General features: G+C 26.2%; 1 protein-coding gene across 1 annotated transcript in view; it reads right to left on the bottom strand.

The window, feature by feature from the left end:
• Positions 1-1,299: 1,299 nt before the first annotated feature.
• LOC126907868 (probable multidrug resistance-associated protein lethal(2)03659) overlaps positions 1,300-27,129 on the bottom strand; it is a 38,674-nt gene continuing 12,844 nt past the window's right edge. The window contains exons 4-27 of the mRNA XM_050689511.1: positions 25,545-25,655; positions 25,054-25,188; positions 24,679-24,880; positions 23,298-23,520; positions 23,067-23,223; positions 22,868-23,006; positions 20,012-20,122; positions 19,679-19,957; positions 19,432-19,596; positions 19,226-19,347; positions 19,073-19,170; positions 16,023-16,108; positions 12,929-13,323; positions 12,610-12,866; positions 9,212-9,291; positions 8,111-8,261; positions 7,657-7,763; positions 7,470-7,593; positions 7,241-7,411; positions 7,030-7,157; positions 6,731-6,976; positions 6,237-6,409; positions 1,777-2,017; positions 1,300-1,558 (exon numbers count right to left, since the gene is read on the bottom strand). Of these exons, the coding sequence (XP_050545468.1) occupies positions 1,502-1,558; positions 1,777-2,017; positions 6,237-6,409; positions 6,731-6,976; positions 7,030-7,157; positions 7,241-7,411; positions 7,470-7,593; positions 7,657-7,763; positions 8,111-8,261; positions 9,212-9,291; positions 12,610-12,866; positions 12,929-13,323; positions 16,023-16,108; positions 19,073-19,170; positions 19,226-19,347; positions 19,432-19,596; positions 19,679-19,957; positions 20,012-20,122; positions 22,868-23,006; positions 23,067-23,223; positions 23,298-23,520; positions 24,679-24,880; positions 25,054-25,188; positions 25,545-25,655 (3,958 nt within the window). The 3' untranslated portion in view covers positions 1,300-1,501. The remainder of the gene's footprint in view (positions 1,559-1,776; positions 2,018-6,236; positions 6,410-6,730; positions 6,977-7,029; positions 7,158-7,240; positions 7,412-7,469; positions 7,594-7,656; positions 7,764-8,110; positions 8,262-9,211; positions 9,292-12,609; positions 12,867-12,928; positions 13,324-16,022; positions 16,109-19,072; positions 19,171-19,225; positions 19,348-19,431; positions 19,597-19,678; positions 19,958-20,011; positions 20,123-22,867; positions 23,007-23,066; positions 23,224-23,297; positions 23,521-24,678; positions 24,881-25,053; positions 25,189-25,544; positions 25,656-27,129) is intronic.

Below are 27,129 nucleotides of genomic sequence, written 5' to 3'. Positions count from 1 at the left end.
TTTATTAGATATAAACATTTAAAGTTTCAAATTTTTGAGTTAATATATAGGTATAATACACAAGGGATTACAAATACAGGTAGCTAATTGATTTTTTATGACATCGATATTAGCAGGTACACAGCATTGTTATTATCAATGATAGTAAGGTACATTGTGTGAGTTTATAAATACACTAATTGACAATACAAAAAGTATATCTATTGATAGTCATAATTGATAATAATCAATTCGTGACTGTAATAGCAATATCATAAAAAACCAATTAGCTACCTGTATTTGTAAACCCTTGTGTATTATACCTATATATTAACTCAAAAATTTGAAACTTTAAATGTTTATATCTAATAAACAAATTAAGTTTCATTAAAAATTCAAATGCCATTTACTATTGAATTAAAAACTCAAANGCCATTTATTATTGAATTAAAAACTCAATCATTTTATTGAATTAAAAATATGTGTTACCATTTAAAAAAACAAAGTTGACACCTTTACCAGGCATAAGGGATGAACTTAAAAAGTATTACATAGTTAATAATTCAAGAATAATGTGTAACTAATGATAGTAATAAAAAAATTTTTTTTAATTATTATTATTCTAGAAGTAATTGAGTGGGTTATGATAAAAAAATCACTCTATATATAAATATTAGCCTAACTGCATAAAAAAATTATTTTTAACTTTAAGCTTACTTGAGACCTACTAGAAATATACCATATAATGATTCTAATTATGATATCCACGCTATCAATATTTGACTTAAAATTTTGAAACTAAACAAATTGTATTCTACCGTAAAAATCAAACTATTTTAATATACTGATCATAATATTTAGCTAAAAATTGAATAATAGAGGCCGTTTTTTTTTTTTTTGGCATTTTTGGTCAATTACTAAAAACATATTGATCGACCAATAAAAATTTTTTTAAAAACCTCTGATCTTCACAAAATGCCTATTTTAAAATATACATAATATTATTAAAATGGTTCTCATTAAAATTTCGAAGATCGACTTTTTTGATCCACCCTATTGTAATATAGTAGGCACAGTGGTCTAGTTGATCCCCAATTTTATCCAATTAACAATAAAAATATATTTTTTTCGCGATAAAAAGTTTATTAATGAATATATTTATCTAAGAAAACTATTGCACCAATGTATTATATACAACCAAGTATTTATCATACAAATCATTAGGACAAAAAACCAATATTTTTCAATTTTAAGTTTTTAAAAAATAATATATTTTTCTTTGACATTCAAATATAAATTTTATATTAATACACAAGTTAATATTAATAGGAAACATAAATTGCATTATTTCTCTGTTTATATTAACAAAGTATTATATAAGTATTTATCTAAAATACAATTAGATTAATATAATAATTAAATAATTTCACAATATTATATATGTAAATATATATAAACATAACGTATAAAATAATAGTACCAATAAAAATGAATTTTAAAAAATTGTTAACTTAGTTTTTCACTATTCAACTTCAAAAAACTCGCTTGGAGAATCAACAGTACTTTTCATTTGGTAGCTCTGTGAACATTACAATAAATTAATTAGCATAATGATAAGACTACTGACAAAAAAAATAACTATTTTCAATTATGTATTTATAGTTTAGTAATTTCTTTTTACGTTTAATTTATAGATCATACAATAAATTTAATGTACAACCATATCACGCTCTTTAAAACAAACTTTTCGATAATAACATAAATAAAAGTTTAGCACAACTAAATAGATTTTAGTACCTCTTCAGCAATTTTCTGTAAGAGTTCAGCAGTATTGGGACCAGTTTGATGGACCATTTTCGAAAGAAAACCACTTTTATTTTGTAAAAGAATGTGTGGATGATCAAATTCAACCATTTTTCCAGCATCCATAACAAGGACTTTGTCCGAATCCATCACAGTATTTAAACGATGAGCAATTGTAAGCACAGTACATTTCTTGAATTTTTTTCGGATGGTTCCTTGAATTAATGCATCAGTTCTGTAAAAATTTTATTAATTTTTAATGATAATCTGATTTTAAAAGCATATTTTTACTTAAAAATCTCAGTTAAATTTCGATGTAATATTTGAAAAATTATTAAAAAAAATAAAATAATTTATATGTAAAATAATTATATTTACAATATCAAAATGTTAGGGTTGAAGACTAAGAGGAAATAGTAATTAAAAGGAAGAAATTGTGTTACGAAAAAAATAGAAATGTTATTAAATGCTGAAAGATCTTAAGTTCTTATTACTTTAGCAGTGTAATGCTAATTTTCGTTAAGATAATACGTTCGTTATGGAAAGTTTATTTTAGCTATTACAATATGATTTCTTACTATTTCAGTATTTTTAATTTAGTTCTATCGGTTTCTTAATAATGAATAATGTTAACAGTAAAAGTGATACTCCAATTAAAAAATCGTCTAGTTTTAATGTAGTAACTAAATCTATATCCATTTTTAACGTGATGAATTATCTAAAAAATATGCAAAGTGATCAAGATTCAAAATTATCAGGCACCCAAAAAACGCTTTCTCAATATGGAAAAAATTTTGAAGTTATATTATCTAAAATTGATAATTTGTCAACGGAAATTTCTTTAAATACTAATTTAAAAAGTGAGTCTCTTAAAGTAAAAATTAATAATTTCGAATGTGGACCCCGTATCCAACAATATTGGCTCCTGTTGACATAGTGAAAGAATCATAAGATAAAAGTATTAAAAATCGAATTATTCTAATCTATAATATTCCGGATAATTCAAATGAAACCCATGAGCAATCGTCAAACTGTATTTATCATTTTATTAATGATTTTTCACTATCTATCACAGTATCTTCCTGTAAACGTATTGGTAAATTTAATACAAAACCAAGACCAGTTTTAATTGAACTATTGAATGCTAATGAAGTTCATTCGGTTTTGAAATGTAAACAGAAACTGCGTGATAATGTGAAATGGAAAAAAGTAGGCATATCTCTTGATTTGACGACATTTTACCAACGGAAATTGCTAAATGATTTAAAATTTTTTATTCGCGATAAAAAATTAAATGGAGAGCATAATTGGTTTATAATATACGTGAATGGTTCACCTCAGCTTTCAAAAACAAAAAACTGATTCATCGCCCTGGATCTTGTAATTTAAATTATAGTAATATTTTTCCTAATATAAATTTACATTAAAATTTTTAAAGGGGTATTATAAAAAGTAGGGGGTTAAGATCTAAATTAAATATACTAAGAGTAAATATTCCTTGTTATTTGTATTATTATTTGGTTTTTTCAGAAACTTGGTTATATTATGACTTTTTAAATTCGGAACTTGTCTTAAGTAATTTCAATGTTTATAGATGCGATAGAAATAGTAATACTAGTGCGCACAGAAGAGGTGGTGTTATGATACGTGTTCATAAAAAATTTAATTCGGAAGAAATACTATTACCATTTAATAACGCGCAACAGCTATTTATCTCTATCAAACTTGTACATAGTAAGCGTCTTATTATAGGTTCCGTTTAATTACCCCCTGGTAGTTTATATGATAAGTATTTACAACACATTGAAACCGTAAAATGGGGTTTTGCTAATTTTGGTGATGACATTGACATTTTGCTTATCGTGACTACAACTTGCCTAATGTACAAATATATAACGACTCATCCGGGTTATTAGTTGATGGTCGATCGTTTGGGCGGTCTCATATTATAGTTGATAATTTTGCTGCGTTTAATCTATTCCAATTTAATAATATTAATAATTTTTCAGATTCTACGCTGGATTTAGTGTTTTCAAATGTTCATGAAACTAATGTCTCTTAATGTCTTAATGCTATTATTTCTATTGACAACTATCACCCAGCCTTAAAAATTATAAATCGTTTTAGCTTAAGTGTCCTGAATTCAAATACTTCTGAAACCAGATATAATTTTAAATTTGATAATAATAAACTTAATTCGTTCTTATTTAGTATCTATTGATTGGTTAGATTTATTTAAAAATAAGAGCATTAATGATACTGTTGATATATTTTATTCGACTTTTTATGATATAATTGATAATTTCATACCTAAGTTCAATTATCGTAAAGGGTCTTATCAGCCGTGGTTTAGTATTGAACTTAAAAAACTTATTAAGACTAAAAATAGTTTAAACATATTGTTTAAACAAACTAACAATGCTGCTATTTATGATCAGTTTGTTGATGTTCGCCGTAATTGTAAAATACTATCTAAGAAATGTTACGATTCTATTTGTTCAATGTTCAAAAAAATCTATCATCTAACCCTCGAATGTTTTGGAAATTCGTTAAGAATAGACAAAATTTAAATATACTTCCAATAAGAATGTATTTCAATGACATTTATTCTAATGATTATCAATCTATGGTCAATTTATTTAGTGAATATTTTTTATCGTTTATTCAGCTGTAAAATCGCATAGTAATAATGTGAGTTCGTCTGATTTTGATTTACTTGATATCCATAATTTTAATATTTCTATAATTGAAGTTTTCAATGCTCTATTAGATATTGGAAAAAATGTTAGAAGTGGTCCTGATGGAATACCCCCTATAATATTTTATGAATATCGTTGTGTATTAGCTTTGACAAATTCATTTCCTTTTCCAATTATTATTGAACTCAAGTACCTTCCCTAATCGATGGAAAAATAGTTCTTTAACACCTATTCATAAACGGGTGATAAATCCAATGTACAAAACTACAGGCCTATTTTAAGACTTTTGCCAAGAGGTTTGAAAAAATAGTTGAAAATAAATTTTTTAGTCAAGTGAAACATATTCTTTGTAATTCGCAACATGGATTTAGACAAGGTAGATCTACATTAACGTACTTATTCATTTATTATTCAGATCTAGTCTCGGTAGTTGAGAATGGTGGACAAGTTGACTCAATGTATACTGATTTAAAAAAAGCTTTTGATTCGGTTGATCATAATGTATTTATAAGTAAATTAAATATAATGGGAATAAGGGATCCTATCTTATCTTGGTTGCGATCTTACTTGAGTAATAAAACGCAACAAGTCCGAATGTATTCTAAAGTATCACATATAATTCATGTCACATCGGGAGTACCACAAGGATGTCACTTATCATCTATTCTTTTCTTATTTTTCGTAAATGATGTTGCCAAAATATTTAGGTATAGTAAATGTTTAATGTTTGCAGATGACTTAAAAATATTCAATAATATATTCTCCATGCAAGATTGTTTTAACATGCAAAGTGATTTAGATAATTTTTTTTATGGTGCTCCCAAAATCACCTCTCTATAAATATAAGTAAATGTATGAAAATTTCTTTTTCACGTTCTAAACATGCGATTAAATTCAACTATACAGTCGATAACACCCCATTACACTCTGTTAATCTGGTTGAAGACTTAGGCATTTATTTTTCATATGATTAATCTTTTAGTTATCATATTCATCATGTTAAGCTTAAGGCATTGAAGACATTGGGTTTCATTAGGCGTAATTGTTTTGATTTTAATAATTTAAGTAGTTTAAGGGTATTATATTTATCTATAGTAAGATCAACGGTTGATTATGGTTCTATCCTTTGGAATCCATTTCAATCTACTTTAATAAATGAGTTAAAACGAGTACAACAATTTTTTTTACGTAACATCAGTTATAAATTACATATCCCTGATACAAATTATGATGAATTAATAATTTTATTAAATCTTGAGCGCTTAGCGGCTAAACGTACACTAAATGAAGCTTGTTTTGTTTTTAATCTAATTAATAATAAAATTGATTGTCCTGAGATTCTAGCTAAATTAGGATTTCATGTTACTACTTTTAATTCACGCAATAATATTCTTTTTCATATTAATAGTCATCGTCACAACTATAGTTTCTTTGAACCTCTTAATTTTTTAGCTATATCATGTAATAATTTAGCTAATTTTAATTTTTTTAATGACTCATTACCTAAATTAAAGTGTACTATGTATTATTATTCGCTTAAATAATGTAACTATTTATTGTTATTACCTATCTTGTTAATATTTATATCATGTATTATTTATTATTTTTATTTAATGTTGATGTATTTACTATTAGTTACATTTTTGCCTACAGGGCGTCAAATAAATAATTATTATTATTATTATTTAAAAGAAGACGTGATGCTGAATATATAATAATTATATAACACTATTAAAAATAAAATAATTTAATTACTGTGGATCAACATTTGCTGTAGCTTCATCTAATACTAAAATTTTGTTATTCCTTACAATAGCTCTAGCTAAACAGACTAACTGCCTTTGACCAACACTAAAGTTGGATCCACCTTCAGACATTTTTGAATTTAAACCATCCATTAGTTCATCAATAGCTTCCTTAAGTTTCACCTAAAATCATTAATAGTTAATCAACACTTAATTTAGTATATATACTACATTTTTAGTATAAATTCTATACAATGTAAAGACTTGCGATGTTACGAGTCCTAATTATTTAGATCGAACCAAACTTCTAATTTTAAAGTAAAATCTAAACATTACTTCAATTATTTTTCAGAAAAAAACATTTTTTGAAAAATTTAATACAATATTTATACTGGATCGATTTCTAAATTAATTTACAAGAAAAAAGTTTGGTTTGATTTTTTCTATTTTAAGATCAATTTTCAATCATCATTAATATAAGAAAATTAAAAATTTAAGTTTTACTTCTTCTAAAGCTTCCCAAAGAATAAAATCAGAGAATTCATCAAAAGGATCTAAGTTTTTTCGCATGGTACCCGAAAACAAAACTGGTTCCTGAGGAATAATTGATAACTTAGAACGCAAGTCGTGCAGACCGAGTTTACCTGTGTCTACAGTATCAATTATAATTTGACCTTCATTTGTTGCTAATCTGAATAATGCACTAATTAATGATGACTTTCCTGCACCAGTTCTACCAACAATGCCAATCTATAAAAGATATCTTTTATAGAAAATAATTTATCTTAAAGAATTATTTATACTTTTTCTGAAGGATTTATATTTATATTAAGATCTTTTAAGACATATGGACCATCTGGGGTATAACGTAGATATAAATTTTTAAATGTCATTTGTCCTTTTGCTGGCCAATTTGTTGGTGGTTGATTATCTAAATTTATATGTATGAACTGACATTAGAGTTATTAAATTATGGCTCTTTTTTCTACAAGTAAATTATTTCAGTAAAAATACCTGGAGTTGATTGTAAATCTGGTTCTTGTGGAACATTTGTATACTCAAGGACTCGTTCCACTGAGGTCATTTGATTTTCTAACTCGGCTGTTTGTCTCATTCCCCATTGAAATAATCCTATTAATCCTATAGCTTGAGTTATAGCAAGACCGACATCGCCACCAGAAGAACCTAATATAATATATTGTAAATAACACAATAACTAAGAAAAATGTTGATATTTACATACCATTTACAGTCAGTAAAAAACTATAAGCTACACTACTTATGTACAAAAGACATACTGAATCCAGCCAAAAGGCAAACGCTCTACTAGATGATATATATAAATACCAAGCTGTAGAGTGTAAATCCTATAATCATAAAAATATATGAAAATTAAAATTAAAAAATAAGTTTTTTTATTATCATTGTACTTGATGATTATCAAATTCTTGAGCAAGAATTTGCTCTGCTTTAAATGCACGGATTGTGGTTAATCCTTGTATAGAAGCATTTAAGTGGGAAAACACAGGACTTCTTGCTGTATATAAAATAAACGAAATTCATTCATAAGTTATTTAGTCGTGTTTAATATGTAGAATTATAAGCAGTTATAAATTTACTATTTAAGCCACTTTGTAAGGTTTCAAGTTTGTGCAACTTTGTGGTAGGATAATATAAAAGCATAAAAATATTCTTTATTTTGGGCGAATTAATCCCTTCTCTCCAATACTATAATCTTGATAACAATTTATTATCAAGTTCTAAAGTCAATTAATAAAAATATGAGTTAGATGATAGTGTATTTGGAATAACTTAACAAAATTTATAAATGCATACAATTCCAAGATCTAGTTTTTTGTTTTAATAAAATATTTAAATACTCACTTATTCCTTCTAAACGTTTTATACTTCGAGATGTGGACATATAGTACACTCGTAAGTTGTAAAATATTATCATCATAATTATTGTTGGTATCATTAAATAAAAATTAACAACAATAACAACTATAAGAATACCAAGTAGTGTTAAGCCAATCTACATGAAATTATAAAAGAATAAATTACCAAATTATAAAAATCATGGTTTGGAATTGAAAAGGTTCTTTCTTTACTACCTCCTAAATTATTACAGTCATCCCAATTATGGTCTCTGCAGGGCTTGAAATCAATATAATTTTTTTTTTTTTGATTTCAAATCAGCTTATCGACATAACGATTTTATATCAATAAATATTGATGTAAAAAAATTTTCGTTTTCCATTTAATAAAATATATTAATATATTTTGTTTTTGATATCAATATCTAATATCGATATAATACTTATTTTAATTTTAATTTAGCTTATTTCGATTTCTACTGTTTTTCATAAGTTTGTTTCGTAGTAATTGTACTTGTTTAAAAATAATTAGGACAGGATATTTACTGCTTGTAGCTACCCTGGTGGGTAGCCATATTAATAGTATGTTTATAAAATATACTGATCTAAGTGTAATACTAAAATTTATAAAAATAAATTTTCTTCTTCTTCCTCGTCTTAATCCCAACTACTTGAGGTCGGTAAAAATTTATAAAAATAAACATATTTAATTATATATTATGAAAATTTTCATAATTTACTCTGTCTTTTCATTCAATTTTAATTCTCCAATTACAATTATTATCACACATTTTACAATAATAAACAATGGTAGATTAATAAAATATTTTTTAGAACTTTTTAAGTATATAAAAAATAAATATTCAATTATAATAATTTCGATTAAAATTTTTATTTTTTGATCTCGATTAGCCTTTTAATTTTGATATAGAATTTTATCCATATTAAAAATTTATTTATTTTTAAATCATGTTTAGACTTGAATTTCTGTACGATTATTCGAATTTTGATAAATTGAGTGAAAAGGATAGCTATCTTATTCAAATTATGACCTATAGAACCTTTTCATTTCAAACTTACAAAGTAGGATTTTAATTAAAATTAATACTTGTATGCAATCCATTAAGGCTGAAGAGAGCTGTTCATCTATAGCACCTATATCTTTTGAAAATCGATTAAGAATACGACCTTTAAACAAAATATATGTATTAAAAATTTGTTCAAATTTAAATAAAAAGTTTGTTGTACAAATAAGATAAACAATTTAATTTAAAAAAAGAACATTTTTAAGTAATAACGTGTCACACGTGTGTTATTCAACACTTTAATACTTTCTGATAGCACTTGTTTTCAACGTTTTTTTTACAAATAATGATTATCAGTAATACAGATAGGCACAAATAAACCTAGTCTTAATATGCTCAAAACTACTATAGGCTACCTGACCATAAAAAACAAATCTCACCCACAATCGCCTAAAAATTTTATCAAAACTATTTAACCGCTCAATAATGTACTAAAACTTGAGTTAAACTTTAGAAATCACCCACTATCAACACTAACTTCAGTAAAAAAAAAAAAAAGCTGAAACAATTCACTAAAGTTGTTGGAAGAATTTGGTGAAAAAACCTCGAAACAAACAGAACTAAATTTGCTAATATAACTTTCAAAACCACATTCCCAAAAAGAGATCAAGCAATCAGTCTCAACATCAATGAATACATTACCCAAATTCAGTAACTTTTAGTACTTGGAAAACTAATACTAACGATCGACATTATATTTGCTTCGAAAATCTCAAAAAATGGACTATACGTATTTACTTCACTGCTTGAAAGGAATATGTAGAATCTACTTTTTATAGCTGATACACTAATAGAATCCTATCCATATATAACTATTAAAAACACAACCGTACTAATTTGAAAACTAATCAGCCTAATAATACGTATTATAATCTTCAATGTAAGTCCATTGATTCTTCAATATATAATAAAATAAGAATAAAAGAAACTAGACATTCAAAATACAATAGAAACAATATATTTGAAAAATACAAAGGGCCTCTAACAAATATTGAGATTTCGACAACATTTAGAGACTAGACTATGCCTAGCTTGGGCTCTGCTCTAAACTCGGGGCTTGCAAAATTGTATCCCAAAAAAAACTGCGCGTGAACAAAAAAATAAAGCCCAAAGCGTATGAAGTACATTCGAATAGTAAGTTGATTATAAAATATAAGTTCAAACAAATTAAATATATATACCAATATATCTTTTTATATATAGTGTTCAGTAAGTAAGGAAACGAGTTTCTATTGTTTTCATTGTTCATAATAATTGACCTGTTTCCTTACTTATTGTATAACTAACATAATATCCGAAAAAAAGTTACAACAAAAAAGTATTAAAATTAAAAGTTTAATTCTCTTAACAAAAATAATTAATAATCTAACCCAATTTATACATAAATGAAAACTATAATAAGTTTAACAATAACAATGAATAGAAGAGAAAAATTAAATAACTTAAAATTAATTTTCTATAAGTTAATAGTCAAAATATAAATATGCACAAAAATGAGCCAATGAGCTCTTATTCAAAACATGTGCTTGGAACGTTTTTCTCGAAAATGGTTGAAATTTTAAAACGCTTTCGGGAAGCGACAAAAATTTTCCGACTATCACCAATAATTTTTCCAGAATCTTGTGACCGAGACTAACTTTCGTTGAAAAAAAATTTTGAAAATCGAAGCACGCTAAGTAATTCAAGTGAAATTCAATCATTCTTTTCCAAATGAATATGAATAAGAAAACAATTAGAAAAACTCTGGAAATCAGTTTTAATCGTTCTATTATTAAAAATAACAATCGATGAAGTACCTTCCATTATATGCAAATCGGTAAAAAATCTATTTGCTGATGACATTAATTTATATAGAAATACAAAAACTTCAGAAATTTTTTTACGAAATAAACTAAAGAAAACTAGTTGTAAATTTAACAATAATAATGTGTTAAGCGTTAACAATTTTAAAAATTGTTATCCTAATAAAATTTTGTTCAATGACAAAAATATTAAATTAACAGTTAATTTAAATGTATAGTTACTATACATTTGTTAAAATAAACAAAATTGATTTGTTGACCCAAGAATAAGTTGTTAATTGAATAAAAATCATTGAATCATCTTAACAATACGATTATACATAATTTTATAATTTATTTATTACATGATAAGACATGAATTATAATTCACGCCTAAATAAAATAAAATGTTTGGTGAACATTAAGAGTTTTTGTGAATAATCGTTTATATCGTTGCAATAACTGTTATATAATTTCTGTATTTTTCTAGTAGCGCCTTTTTTATTATTAATTCGTGCAGTTATAATTATTTTTTATAACAAATATATATTTTTAATATAGTTTTTTAAGACTGAAGAACAAAATGAATTAAATTCCAATTATAATTAAACTGAAATACAACAGCTGACAAGATAAGGCGAGTGTTAAAATTGACGAGTTCCACATAAAAATATTTTTATTAGTTAGATATGAATTATTAATATTACTTTTAAAATAATAAGTAAACATAGTCTCAATGTGGAAGGCGGCCTAGAGGGGGCTTTGCACCCATTCTAATTCTATCGCATCTCTCCAAAAAGTAAAAATATTACATATCAATTTATATAGAAATATTTAGGTTGCCATATAAACATTTAACTTGATAGTGGGAAAATCTAACGTAAAAAGAACATCTTAAATATAATGATATTATGTATGAAAATTCCTCCAGTTTCCCAAATCTTCAGAAAAGTTAAAAATAGGCTAGTTAAAATACAAAAGGTGCTAACTACTACACAAGTAATAAAAGAAGGCCTAGTTATGTTATTCTAATGGATAACAAACTTATTGTACTTAATAAAATATCATTCATTTTACAACAATTTTTGATTAATATTTTTAACACATAAAAAAAATTTAGTTTTTATATTGACATATATTTTAATGTGTTCTACCCAAAAAACGTTTGCATTTTTTAGGAAAATAAGAGAAAATTAGACTAAGTTTTAAAAATAATGCTAAACTAAATAAGGATGCCAAAAACTTCTTCAACATTATACTAAAGTAGAAAATTTATCAGATAGTAATAAAAAAATCATTACTAAAATACAATTCAAAAATGTTCTATTTGCTAATTCATAGTGTACAACAAACAATTTAATTGTTCATATAATATACATTTTTATTTTATTTTAGATGCAAAACAATTAACTATTTCTTTTTTGTTGTTGTTCAATATTTACGTCAATAAGCAAAAAAGTAAGATCAATGATCAAGGAAAGTAGAATTTAGTGAAATACACAATAAGGCACTCTCAAAAATCATTTAAAGTGTTTTAAGATATAACATGCTCAATTTATAAAATGTATTAATTCATACAATATTTAATATTAACCATTAATATCTTTCATAACACTTTTTAAATAACTATTAATTCTTACCTGACGAGTTCGAGTTAAAGAAATACATTGTTGCTCTTGTTATAGAGTTAAACATCCGATTATGTAAATTCATTGAAGCTCTCATACAAATAGACACAAATGTAACTGATCGAATTAAAGTTGAAGCTATCATAGTAAATGTAAATACAGCAAAAACAATTATGCAAAAATTTCTTGTAATGAATCCTTCACTTGGGGTTATGTTACTTTGTGAATGAATCGAACTATTGTGAAAAACATTTTCTTCGAGGCTTACCCTAATAAATTAAAAAAATATATTGAATTTCGATTCCATGTTTCAAATAACTTTTAATAATACCAAAAATTGACCCAATAATCGCCACCAGATGCTACTATTTGTGTAAAAACACACATAAAGAGTAAAAAGTTAATTATAAAACAATGTCCACCAGCTGCAAAATAAGAAGAATAAACACCCAACGCCACAGTTCCATAAGATCTTGTTTCTTCTACTTCAATAGGTTCACCTATTTCTTGATCGATTTTACTGTCATCATAAGATATTGAAGATACACTTTGAAATGACATTCTTCGCAGTATAGTATTTTTTAAATTTTTTTGATCAGTATTAATTTTTGAATTAAATTCACCATCAGATGTTATAGAACCATCTTCTGATGTCCCCAAAAATTTAGTAAAATCTAAATCTGAATTTTGAAGTTTTTGATATGATCCTTCAGCTAGAATTTTACCCTAATGAATAATTTAGTATTTATTATATAATATAAAAACACGTGCTAGATTTAAGTATTTCATCGTTCTACAAAATAATTATTTTTGCACCCCATAATCAATATATTTCCTCTTAACACGCATAAAAGTTGCTGTTATATAGACGAACTCGATGGTATTGCTTAGGAGGGTTAAAAAAGTTACAACTCCCATTCATCGCGTTAGCCTTGAATTAAAAAAAATGTCCCTAAAATATTATTTTGGTAATAGCCACCCTTTGTGTGGGTAATTTACGCGCCTGCTGCTTTCCTTGGATGTGGTAGCCGTTTTTCAGACTCCCTCCCCAGAATCGAACACTGATTTCCCGTTACCCGTTACAATTATGATATTGATNGGGTTAAAAAAGTTACAACTCCCATTCATCACGTTAGCCTTGAATTAAAAAAAATGTCCCTAAAATATTATTTTGGTAATAGCCACCCTTTTTTATTATATGTACTAAAATTATATTTCAAATTTAAAGTTTCATTTATATTTCATGAAATGTGCAAACACTTTTAACACTTTTATACAGAGTGATTTTTTTATCATAACCCACTCAATTACTTGCAGAATAAATATATTTAAACATTTTTTTTGGTTATCTTTAACTACACATTATTCTTGAATTATTAACTATTTAAAACTTTTTATGTTCATCCCTTATGCCTTGTAAGGGCGTCAACTTGGTTTTTTAAATGGAAACCCATATTTTTAATTTAATAAAATGTTTGAGTTTTTAATTTAATAGTAAATGGCATTTGAATTTTTAATATAACTTTATTCGTTTATTGAATATAAACGAATAAAGTTATATTAAAAATTCAAATGCTATTTACTATAAAATTAAAAACTCAAACATTTTATGAATATAAAATATGTGTTCCCATTTAAAAAAACAAAGTTAACACCCTTACAAGGCATAAGGGATGAACATAAAAATTTTAAATAGTTAATAATTCAAGAATAATGTGTAATTAAAGATAACAAAAAAAAAAAATATAGTTAAAATATATTTATTCTGTAAGTAATTGAGTGAATTATGATAAAAAAATCACTCTGTATATGTATGTATATACATATATATATATATATATATATATTCCTACAGCCACCGCATATTCCTCGCATAAAACGTTTTCCCGCACCCCGTTTGCCCACAAAACATAGCTATACCTCGTGCATGATACGTTTACGTACTTAAGTCGCTTTACATGTATTTATATTCTAATTATTATTAAAAATATATATTAACACACTTTATTCTTATACCTCCATGTTCCGGGAGTGGGTAATTTACGCGCCTGCTGCTTTCCTTGGATGTGGTAGCCGTTTTTCAGACTCCCTCCCCAGAATCGAACACTGATTTCCCGTTACCCGTTACAATTATGATATTGATAGTAACTACTATCAACATAAAACTAAAAAGTGAAAAATAAATATAGTTATTAAAGCACATCGAACTAAAAATTATTTTTAACTTTTTAGTTCGATGTGCTTTAAAAGCGGTTTTTTTTAGTTTTTTAAAACTATATTTATTTAGCTTAGGCTTAATATTATTCCAAGATACTAAAATGAAACAAGTCACACTAATATCCGAGTTAGTAATGTAAAACAGTTTTTTTCTTGAAAATATCGGTTTTCCTAAATATCTTTTTGGTTAATTTGAAAAAATGAAAACCAGCAGTATCCGGTATAGAGAACAACAGTATAAATTTAAATCTGAAATTGAAAACCCAAAACAATTACCAATTGATTTTAAAATTTTTTAGAATATTTTCAGTTTTAAAATATATTTAAGGGTTTTTTTCGAAAATTCTAGAGTAATACATATAAAAACATATAATTAAGGTTCACTTAACATATTATTTGTCTGTACGGGTCCAGTAAAAACTAAGTACATGAGGCGAGACAGGCATAAAAAGAAATTAATAAAAAAAATGCACTCTATGATAAAATTTCAAGAAAATGAGAGAATATTTTTTGATATAGAGTTTCATATTTTATTTGTAATCGGGGGTCCACAAATCCAAGTTGCAGCGACAATTAAACATGTTAATGATATTATAGTAAAAAACCCCAAAACAATTAAAAAAATTAAAAATAAATGTCAAACGAAAAAAAAAATGTTATTTGAATAGTTATAATATCCCACCATATTATTAAACCCAAACATAATAAAATAAGAAGTATATTCACAAAGCATGTTTTAAATCAAATGTAAGTTTTTATGTATTTTCTAAAAGTTATTAGCAAAAAAAAACTAGTCTTCATTTATAAAAAAAATCTATTAATTCGCTGGTCACAATACTAACTGGGAATTACATTAGATGAACTCTTACACCTTACGGATAATTTTTTGCAAACTAGTTCATCAACTATGATTTCCGTAGAATTTTTAAATATATTTTAAAGGTGATAGATTCACATAATAATCTATGTAAAACTTTTTTCAATTTTCTTCAAGAGTTAATGATATCTGTCAATTAATTTGTGTTGAGTAGTGATAATATAACAGTGAATTAGTCAAAGATGACGATACAATTTAAAATTATGTCAACGGTAATTGACTCTGTCATGGTATTTTGGACCAGGCATCAAAATAATTACCCAGTGTCAATAAAACCATTTTACATTACTTTCTGAACGACCCTCGAAATAATTTAAATAAATTTACTTACATCATCCAGTAATAAAATTTGGTCAACTCTAGTCAGGTACTGCAATTGATGAGTAACAAGAATACATGTTTTTTCTTTTAAAAAACCTATAATAAAAGAATAAAATCTCAGTTTGCATTGTCATTTATTTAGAAAGATACTCATGTATCAATTATGATATCAACATATCATGTAATGATGTTTATAAACAGATTTATTGTAATGTGTAACGCGGATGGGTACAGCTCATACTGCTGTATATTTGTAACGTATACCTCGCCTGCGTATATATTTTATCATTTTTTACAAACTCTAAAAAAAGCTATTTTAAAATTAAAAAAAAAATGTCTACTATTTTTATTATTAAAAACATAATATTAAAATTTTTTTCTCTTATAGTTGTTAAGATTCAAAAATGTTGAACACAATAAATATAAAAGAAAAAGCTTTGTTTGTTGACGATATATCATCAGCAAACAACATGCACCACGGGACCTATCTCTCCTTGTATTTCTCTAGTAAATTCATCCATAACTATAGAGAATAAATAAAAGGGCTTAAAGTAGAACCTTGAAGCACTCCTACTCTTACCCGAAAACGTTCTGATACGCCTCCTACACTTTTTACCCTGGTACAAGTGCCATCATACATATCTTCTATTATATTAATGTAAATTTTCGGTTCTCCTTTTCTCATTTATGCCCACTTTAAAACCTCTCTCGGTACTCTATCATTCAATAATTTTTTCAAAATACTCTTTCCACCTTTTTTCACATCATCATCACTCGAGAGTACCTTATTATCAACACTTTTTATACACCTTATATAATAATAATCTTTTGACCTTTTCTGTCTTATCTTTGCAAGTCTATAGATTTCTTTCTCGCCTTCCTTTGTTCCTAGCCTATCATTCTAGTCATCATACCTCTTAAACTTCGCCTTACTTACTGCACACTTGGCTTCTTTACACAAGCGTTTTTACTCTATCCAGTCTTCTCTCCTTTTACTCTTCTGCCATACTTTGAATTGCTTTTTCTTACTTTCTATGATTTATTGAATGATTTATTGAATTTATTGAATCTCATCACCAGGTTTCCTTGTTTCCTGGCATTCTACTCTTATTCTCACCAACAATCTCCTTTGCAGTATTCTTTACACAACTAGCAAATCTATTCCACACATCATTTATGTCTCCCTTGACATTCTACACCGTCCTCTCTTTTACCGTCTTTACAAACTCTTTTTCATTTTCCCCTTTCAATTTCCACCATCGGATCTTCAATTTTCCCCCTCTATTTCTTCTATTTTTGTTTAATATCTTCCGGTACACCACAACTCCATTACCATCAGTCTATGTTGTGTAGTTACACTCTCGCCTGGTATAACTTTACAATCTTTTACTCGCTTTACACTTTCTCTCTTCCACATAAAATAATCCATCTGTGATCTATTCCTCCCACTCTTATATGTTATATAATGCTCTTCTCTTTTTCTAATATAAGTATTAACCACGACAAGATCATACGATACTGCGAAATCCAGTATTCTTTATTTTTTGATGTCCCTACACCGTTGACACTACAAGCGTTGGGTAGACACCTGTACACATGACGGGTGAAACAGCTACCACACAAGTTGTCCGGCGGGTATCAAACACTTTATTCCTTAGGCCTTCTCCGTTTTTAACTACTTTCTGTTGTCCCCGCGTACATCCGAGATGGGACAGTCCACCTAAGTTTTGTTCAGGATTCCTCATACTTCTTTGACAAAGATTTTTACGCCGGCTGTCGACCTGACACAACCTCATTAGTCACCTCTTACGATTGGTAAGTATTCTTATCCCCTATCCATAAGGAACACGCACAAATATATTTAAAATAATTAATAGTAACCAAAATATGTTTGTAAACAACCGAATAGTAAGCTAATTTAAACTGAATGGCTATCATATTTTTTTATGTCATTAACTGTTTTGTACTTTTTTAATTAGGAAAATTCTATTTCATATGTCTCTTACTTCAGATGTAAAATTTTGTGTTGATTCACTTCATATAGTAATATTACCTGTTTTTTTAATTTCGTTTATAGATTAATAAATATAATGATATGTTTCAGACAATGACAATTTCTATTAGATTAAATTTCGTGCTAATATCAATAACATCTATTAAGATTATGTCCAGTATTAAATTCATAATTCTTTATTTATGTATAGTTAAGTTTCTTAATAATAATTGCTCGATTAATCAACCCATTAAGTTCCGAAATAATTATACACTTTGGTCTCGTTTAAATATCTTTTTCTTTTTGTAAAATCTTAACAGTAGAATATTTATTTAATTTTGTTTGTATTTATTATTTGTTTAGTTGTACAATTTATTTTAAATGTTAGCTGTTGGATTTTTTATGTGTATAAAATATTATTCAACACTCAAGTATAAATAAGTAATATGGTAACCCTTATTATTTAGTGAATCTTGTTTAGTATGAATTATTTTGAAATATTGAATATTATATTCTTAGTTAAAAACTATTACACATATTCCCATGTTATGAAATGTGTAAGCCATAAACTGTTTCCCATTTGGTGATTGGAAATTGAATTAAAAATATCTGTCATAATTGAACTGATTTTTACTTACCCAGTAACTACAAATCTGTATCGAAGGAATTTTTTTTTAATTTATGACATTAGTGTTAACTAAACTATTTTTATATTCACTTTTATTTGTTTTTGGTACATGTTATATCTTTGATGTTTGTTTTTATTGGTTTTACTTCAAACTAAATTTGTATTGATATATTTTTTTTTGTTAAGATTTAACTCAATATAATAAAATTTAACCAACTGTTTTAATCTTACAAATGGATTTATGCGCATGACAAATATGGGTAATGAATGCGTGGTTACACATGTGCAGTCATATTTTTTTATTTACTATCTATCCAATACTTTGTTAAGAAGCTTTATTTCAAAAAATCAATGAAATATATTTAGTAGATTAAAAGGTATTAGATTTGTCAAAGCATTGTGGAGTACCTATATAAATTTATATATTTTTTAATAATACCTTTGATACATTTTTCAAATAAATGTCGACCTACACGAGTATCAACAGCTGATAATGGATCATCTAGTAAGTAAACATCTGCTTCTTTGTAAACAGCTCTAAAAAAAAATATAATAAATATTATATTGAATAAAATAATATTTGTCTTAAAACCTTGCTAAATTAATCCTAGCTCTTTGTCCTCCACTAAGGGAAACTCCTCTTTCTCCTACTATTGTTCTGTCACCATAAGGAAATTGTTCAAAATCTTTTTCCAATGCACATACATCAACTACCTAATATAATAAAAAGTGAATATCTTTCATAAAATATTATATAAAACACAAAATAATAAATATTTATCAGTTAGCATGTAGTACTTTTTTATAACGTCTCCTATTCATAGGTGATCCAAAAAGGATATTTTGCTGCACTGTAGCTGCAAATAACCATGGTTCTTGAGAAGCATAAGATACAATTCCATTTACAGATATACTTCCTCGTATAAGAGTAAGTTCTTGTAATATTGCTTGAAATAAGGAACTCTAATTCAATAATGAGTGATATCATTACATTAAAATCTCATTTATTAGTAAAAATGGTTTTCATGGTTGTTATGATGCATACTTTACCACAACCTACAGGGCCAATTATAGCAACTAGTCGGCCAGGTGTAACAATCAAATTAATATTTTCTAATGTGTTTTCAACTTGTGCATTTGTCCACTTGGCCATTATATTGTTTATCACTACTCCAGGTTTATTAGAAGCTATATTATTACTTTGCTGTGTGTTTGAATCAATTTTTTCAACAGTATCAACTAATTTATTAAAACCATTATTAGGTTTTAACTCCTTAGATTGAAAAGACGGCTGCGTATTTTTTTCTTCATACATTAAGAAATTCTAAATTTAAAGAATATAAGAAAGTATTTGAATAATTCAGACAAAAAAAATTACTTGAAGTCTTTTTATTGAAATAAGCAATTCAGCTATTTGTCCAATTGCTTGAGGAAACAATACAGTCATAGTATTTCTAAGTATATTGTAATATGAAGTCACAACAAAAACCTAAAATTTTATTGAAAAGTATAAGATACTTAAAAAAATAGAGTTCCAAGTATAAAATATTTCACATAAAATTTTCAAGTTGAAATATTACCTTTATTCGAGGTAGTTTTATTTCTATAAGTTTTAATTTTTTAATAAAATAAAATTAATTTTTTCAACTTTCAGTGTAAAATTAACAGTATTAAAATAGTTTTTATGAATTTTAAGTGTACTTATTTTATAATAATGAATTGAATTTAAATTTTTTTGTTTTTTTTTTTTTGCATTGATATCAAAGTTAATCTTGAATTTTCACTGTAAATTTAGATTTTTAAATAATTAAGCATTACGATAGATGACTAATAGCTCTAAAAAACTTTACATTCACCCAACCCAACCAAACCCAACCCTAAAATATAATTTTATATATTGAACAATTATAAAAACTAAACAATCAAAATTATACACACATAACTCAATTTATTAAGTTTATTCAATTGAATAAATTAAAAATTGTTTAAAAATAATTATATATAACTAGGTGTTCAAATTTGGTAAGGCACTCATTATCTCAGATATCCAAATCGCAATTCTTAATGATAAAATTTTATTAGGAGGACCAGGAAGAATTAATTTCTACCGAGAAGGTGTATTTACTGATAAATTAAAAAATGACAGACTATCATATACTATTGATGTTTATGTTATGACTAATGAAGCTTTAATATGTGACTTGTTAGTAGAAAAAGTAATACTTCAAATAAATGCTAAATTGTACATAAATTCTTAATATATGAAAGTCATTAAATTTAATGAAGAAGAAAATCATATCATGTCTATTAATATACCTTGCAATGAGCTCAAAATAGATGCAACAACTTATACAGAGGAAATTAATAAAATAGTGCAAGCTTATGAACCAAATCTAGTAAAACTTACACCGAAAGAAACAGTTATTTTATTAATGGATAAAGAATCCATTTATGAAAGACCACGGCGCTTATCTCTAGTGGAAACATGTCAAGTTGTACAATTTATACAATTCTTGACTTGGGAAATAGATTTTTCCATGTTCCAATTTATAAAACAGCATTAAGTTTACCTCTTTTGTCACACCTAGTAGGTAATATGAATTTTTTCGAATCCCTTATAAATTGTAAGTGTCATCTTTCAAAGATATATTACCTTGTCTTTAATGATTACATTAAAAAAGGTTTATTATTATCATATATGAACGATTTAGTAATATTAACTAGCAGTTATGAAGAAAGTATTGAACGTTTAAACCTAAAATTGCAAACTGCTTCTGAATATGGACTACATATTAAATGAAGCAAATGTTAATTTCTACATACAGAAATCGAATAACTGACTGTGCTGCATTCACAATGATTATGAAAAAGAAAAAATTTGGCAACTAGAGTAGCAAGAGGGGCTCTACTGCTTGAAGTATTTAGTTATTAGTAAGGTTGACATAATGCCTATGCACTCAGACCTGTCGGTCCATTGTGCACAGCTTGAAGTATTTAATTATTCAATTGAATGCCAAAGTAGATTTAACTTACCTCATATATCTCATAAGAGTATATTGATGCTCTTAGTCGATAATCGGGATGCTTAGCGATTGAAAATGAATTTTTTATTAAATTACGAAGAGCTCAAAAGAGGGATACAGAGATTAGCATTTTGACGGAAGTTCTAGCTATTTCAACTAATCAAAATTATTTAATTGAACATGATTTACTATACAAGATGAAAGATGGCCAAACATTGTTTGTTGTCCCTAGATACATGCAAAAGGAAGTAATAAGAAAAGTACATGAAATAGGACACATTTGAATGTAAAAAAGTTGAAGAACTATTGAAGAAAGAATATTCTATGTCAAATATGAAAATAAGAATTGAGAGCATTTTTTGGCATAAAATTGACTTGTGTGTACATTAACTAATCGAAAAAGTGGTAAACAGAAAGGTTACTTGAATAGTATTAATAAAAGCGATTTTCCATTAGTTACCTACCATGTAGATCATTTGGGACCATTAGCTGCTACAGCTAAAAGATACAAATATATATTTGCAGTGATTGATGGTTTTAACAAATTTGATTGGTATTTTCAACCAAGACTACTACATCCAAAGAAGCCACTGATAAAATGAAGACTTTGTCTACTACTTTTCAGACAAACTTGTGTCAGACAGTGGAGGAGCTTTTGTTTCACAAGAATTTTCTGATTATTATAGTAAAAAAAACATTCAGCATATAATGATTACTACAAAAATACCAAGGAGTAATATGCAAATAGAAAGAATAAATGCAGTTATTATTTGAGTCATTACCAAATTAAGTTGTGATTAAGAAATTTCTAATAATCAAAATAATAACATTCATGTCTGTCCTACAGCCATTACTATGGTTGGGTATGACTATGAATTGTTAATAATATTAAAAATACTGATTTAACAGTTGTTAACGACCAGTCACTTTCTTAATTATATCATCTCTTTTTAATAAGCTAGTTAAATATGTATGTTGCCATTTGAAAAAATAAAGTTGACAGTCTTATAAGGTATAAGGGATGAGTTAAAAAGTAATTAATAACTGATAAATCAAGAAATATATATAACATAAATAATATCAAAAATAATAAACAAATTTAAAGAAAATAGAGTGGCTAGAGTTAAATAATTACTATGTTTTAAACTCGATAATTTTAAATTAAAAACTATGTCTATCAATAGAGTGTTATATACATAAATAATTTTTACATTATGCGCAGTGATATAATTTCCAAACAATACGAAACCAAGAACACTGACAAACAGAGCCAATCTAGTTTGAAAAATAATGAATGAAAGAAGTATCCCTTTGACATAAGAACCACCTCTAATTTGCTTGATTTCATCTCTGAAAAATAGTCTTTCTTTTATTAAATTCAAATAAAATGTGTACTGTATATTCATATACTTTCTTGCCATTTGTACGAGATAAGCAAATGGTTTTTCCCAAGTGTACATTTTTATGACTTGTATACCTGATATGATTTCATTCATCAAGCGTACTCTTTCATCAGTTCTAACCGCAGTTTTAGAACGGAATTCTGATGTTTTTTTACCTAACCAACCTATAATAAAAAATTCCAATTTTAATTAAAAAAAAACATTTATTTATTAAAAGTAATGTTATTATTTTATTAACCTTGTACAGGTATACCCAAAAGGAGCACAAGAATTCCAAATAGAGAAGACGGGCCAATTTCCTGCCATAAGTAATATCCCACAACTATAGTCTCTATTGGTCCAATCCATAAATAATGTAGATTTAAAATTGAAATATCAAAACGGTTTACATCATTTGAAAGTAAGTTGACAACTTGACCAACCGTAGTCTCGCCAAGAGCAGTTTTACTTAAACGAAGAGCCTATAAAAAATTTATTTATTTTTCAGTTGGATGTAGGTGATCAAATTTTTTTGGAGGGCTAAATTTAATTATCCCCTTCCAAAAAATCATTTTTATATAACAAAATGCATATAACTTTGCTAAATTTCTAGGGAGGATAAATTGTAAACTAGAGGGGGCTGCCTCCTTAGTTTACCATAGTACCATACGCTCATGATAGTATTTGGATTTTTGAAACAAAAAATTACTTAAATGTTTAGTATTACAAATAATTACAAATAGTTCATCTATATACATACATACTTGCATCAAAGTATATTTTAATAATTCTAATTACTGTTCAATATTTATTGATTACAACTTTGCTGGATAATGACTTAGTCAAATTTTTTTATTGCAATTTAAAATCTTGAACTATACTGTTCATATTAATATTTATTTATTTTAATTAACTTTTTCTTTTTCTTTCAATACAAACAAACAAATTTATATTCAATGTACTCTTATACATAGAAGGTGATCCAGCACATTTGAGAATTCTAGTAACTTTTGATCCAATTAATATTTATAATATATATAATAAAAAAAAAAATTCAAGATAGTCATTTTATAGAGTACATTTTAAGAAAAAATTATCTTATAAATTTTTTGTAGTAAAATTTCTGTAGCATTTTAAAAATTGTGAACATTTAATTTTAAAGTTAATTATTATGATGTCAATTGAATATGTATTGTGAAAAGGAAGAGTGGTGATAAGGAATAGTAGTAGCAGTGATTTTAGAACTGTTATTTCCAAAAAAAACTTAATAACAACTACTACTAAAAAGAACAGAAGAAAGTTTAATCTCTTCACTTTAATTAATGTTTATAGGCAAAGCTAAGCAATAAGTTAGTCATTTTTTTCAACTAGTTCAAGTTAAATTACTTTAATATAAAAACTAACTATAGTTATAAATAAAAGTTTAAGCAGTCCCAAAATTTATACTGAATTATAAAATTTTTACATAGTTTTAATTTTAATTTTTAATAAAATTAATTTAAAAAAATAATGTAAAATATTAACTAAATTAAAGTTGTTGGAGTGTGCTAAACCACTCTGTATATTATTTTTAAAGATATCTTAATAGAATTAAATAATGCAATTGATTTTAAAGTTGATTATGTTTTTATAATTTTTACCTTATTATATACAAGGTTACACGTTGCTATACGCATCTTCATACCCATATGTGCCAGATTTATTCCATGTGCAGTGAAACCTAAGGTCTGAAATAATGTAGCCAATATCATACCCAATGCATTAAGCGCTGGAGAACCACTTTTGTGTTCATTTGTTTCAAAGTATGCAATAATACGACCCAAAAAGTATGGTTGAAAAGTACTGCAATAAAGAAAATTCATTTAAAAAATAATTCAAGATATTTAATAGTTCTATTTGAACTATTAAATAATGATAAATTATTAGATTGAGGCTATTAATCTATTCGAAAATCCAGACGGAAAATTTTTTATTAGGTAAATTTCATTTTAACATTAAATGTATTTTATACATACCTTAATACCATTTCTGAAGTTAACAGAAGCAGTCCCAACAACATAAATTTTTTTCCAAACATATTTAGTAATGCCCTCAAAAGACTTGGTTTGCGAAATGATACTTTCGCGTTGGATAATTCCTTTAGCCATTTCCTTGTATTAAGATTATAATTTAAATTTAATGTAGATTACAAAGTAAGTGTTATTTTGGTAAAAAAACCATAAGGTTGCTTTAATACCAGCCAAATTCAAATCACATTTTGATCAGGTTGGGTTTGATACACGAGATAGATAAGTGCAGTTTCTTATTGCTTTTTGCATTAAGGGCATGATACTTTTTTGACACGGTAAAAATTCCTTTGTAGTTAACAATCTGAAAACCTTTAGCAGCAAATTTAGCTGAACATTAAAGTTTATTTGAAGTTAATATGTTAACTGTGTCACATCATGCCCCTATCAATAGATTACATACTAAAAATAATTTTTAAATATTATGTAGACAAACTTACTTATTTAATTCATTTCCTAGATAAGAAGATTTATGAACATCTAAGGTAGTATACAAGTCAGTTACTTCCAAATCCCGTTTTTTACCTACATTAAACAACTTAACTGTCCATCTAAAAATAAAAGAATTAATTATACCTCTAGAAAACTATAAATCTATAAAAAATAAAAGAGATATTAACTTTCAGTATATTTTTAATTAAATTCTTTTTTATTTATAAATTTAAAAAGAAAGATTAATTTATAAATTAATACTTATTGTTATATAAAAATATATTTTAAGGTAGAAGAAATTTAAATCTAATGATACTAATAAAATATTTGGGAGGATAAGCCCCCAATATTTATTTAAAATACTTCTTATTTTTTTCAAGAGAGATTTTTCACTATCCAGTGTACTAACTAAAAAATTGATACAAAAACGGAAACATATTACCCGATGTATATTTTTAGGCTAGTTAATCCCTATTAGTATACATTAAGGTTGTTTGATGTTAACTGACCGGCCATAATCTGGTCGAAATAAAAATCTATAGTAAAATTTAATTTTACTATACAAAACACAGTCTTTTATACATTTAACTTTACTTTATGATTTTTTTGTTTTACTTTTTTCCAATGTTGGGCACTAGCGTGTTAAACAGTAGGAATTTAAGTTAGTGTTCAATAATTGTGATTAATAGACTCTTTAATATAAAAATTTGTCTAGTTGGAACTCTACCCCAGATTTAAGGCCTTACGAGTCTTACGCGACGAAGATGCGGAGCCTCTTTGGGCCATCCTTATATGTAGGACACTGATTCCGATAGAAGAACCCGGTTATGGCCGGCATGATAAGTGTTTTGCAAAAAAAATATTACATCAGAATCATCAGTGTATTTATAAATACACATGTATTTATAAATACATGTATTTATAAATTTATTTTATAAAAATAAATTAAAATGTGAATTATTAAAATCATAAAAATTAAAAAAGAGAAAATAGTAAAATTTGGTATAAGGTCAACGTTTATTTATTGAGGTATTCACCAGGGGCGTATTCAGAAATTATTTTAGGAGTGTATTTACTTTTGTAAACATGCTATAGAAATTTTTTTTTCTAATAATCAAAGTGATGATAAAAAAAACAGGTCTTTAGAGCCATAACTCTTAGATAGCGGCCTAAAAAAATATTCATAGCACTGGTCTAAAATTCAAAAGCGAATAAAATACATTTGAACATTAAGTTGATTAAAAAGTATAAGTTCAAACAAAAGATATATATATATACATATAACAATTAATTTGATTAAATTATCAACAAATTTTGTATTATAAACGTATTTAAAAAAAACCCAGCACAGTGAGGTCGTGGCATAGTTGGGTCCAGTATAGATATCTGACAGTGATTAAAATCACTATCATAAAAAACGCTTCGATGCAAATCTGTAGATAGTGCTAAATTAAAAAAAAAAAATTTCTTAAAATAGCATATTTTTGAATATGGTAGCCATTTGCGCATAGAAGATAGATCGTCGGGACAAATTTTAGCTTCGATGCGAAGCGGAAAAGATATTAATTTTACTATGATGTGTTTTTTTTTTTT

This window comes from Daktulosphaira vitifoliae, unplaced genomic scaffold, assembly GCF_025091365.1.
Source record: "Daktulosphaira vitifoliae isolate Bord-2020 unplaced genomic scaffold, ASM2509136v1 Scaffold_5, whole genome shotgun sequence".
In the NCBI taxonomy this organism is placed as follows: domain Eukaryota; kingdom Metazoa; phylum Arthropoda; class Insecta; order Hemiptera; family Phylloxeridae; genus Daktulosphaira; species Daktulosphaira vitifoliae.
The sequence above is the reverse complement of the archived record's forward strand: the minus strand, read 5'-3'. Positions and strand labels throughout refer to the sequence as shown.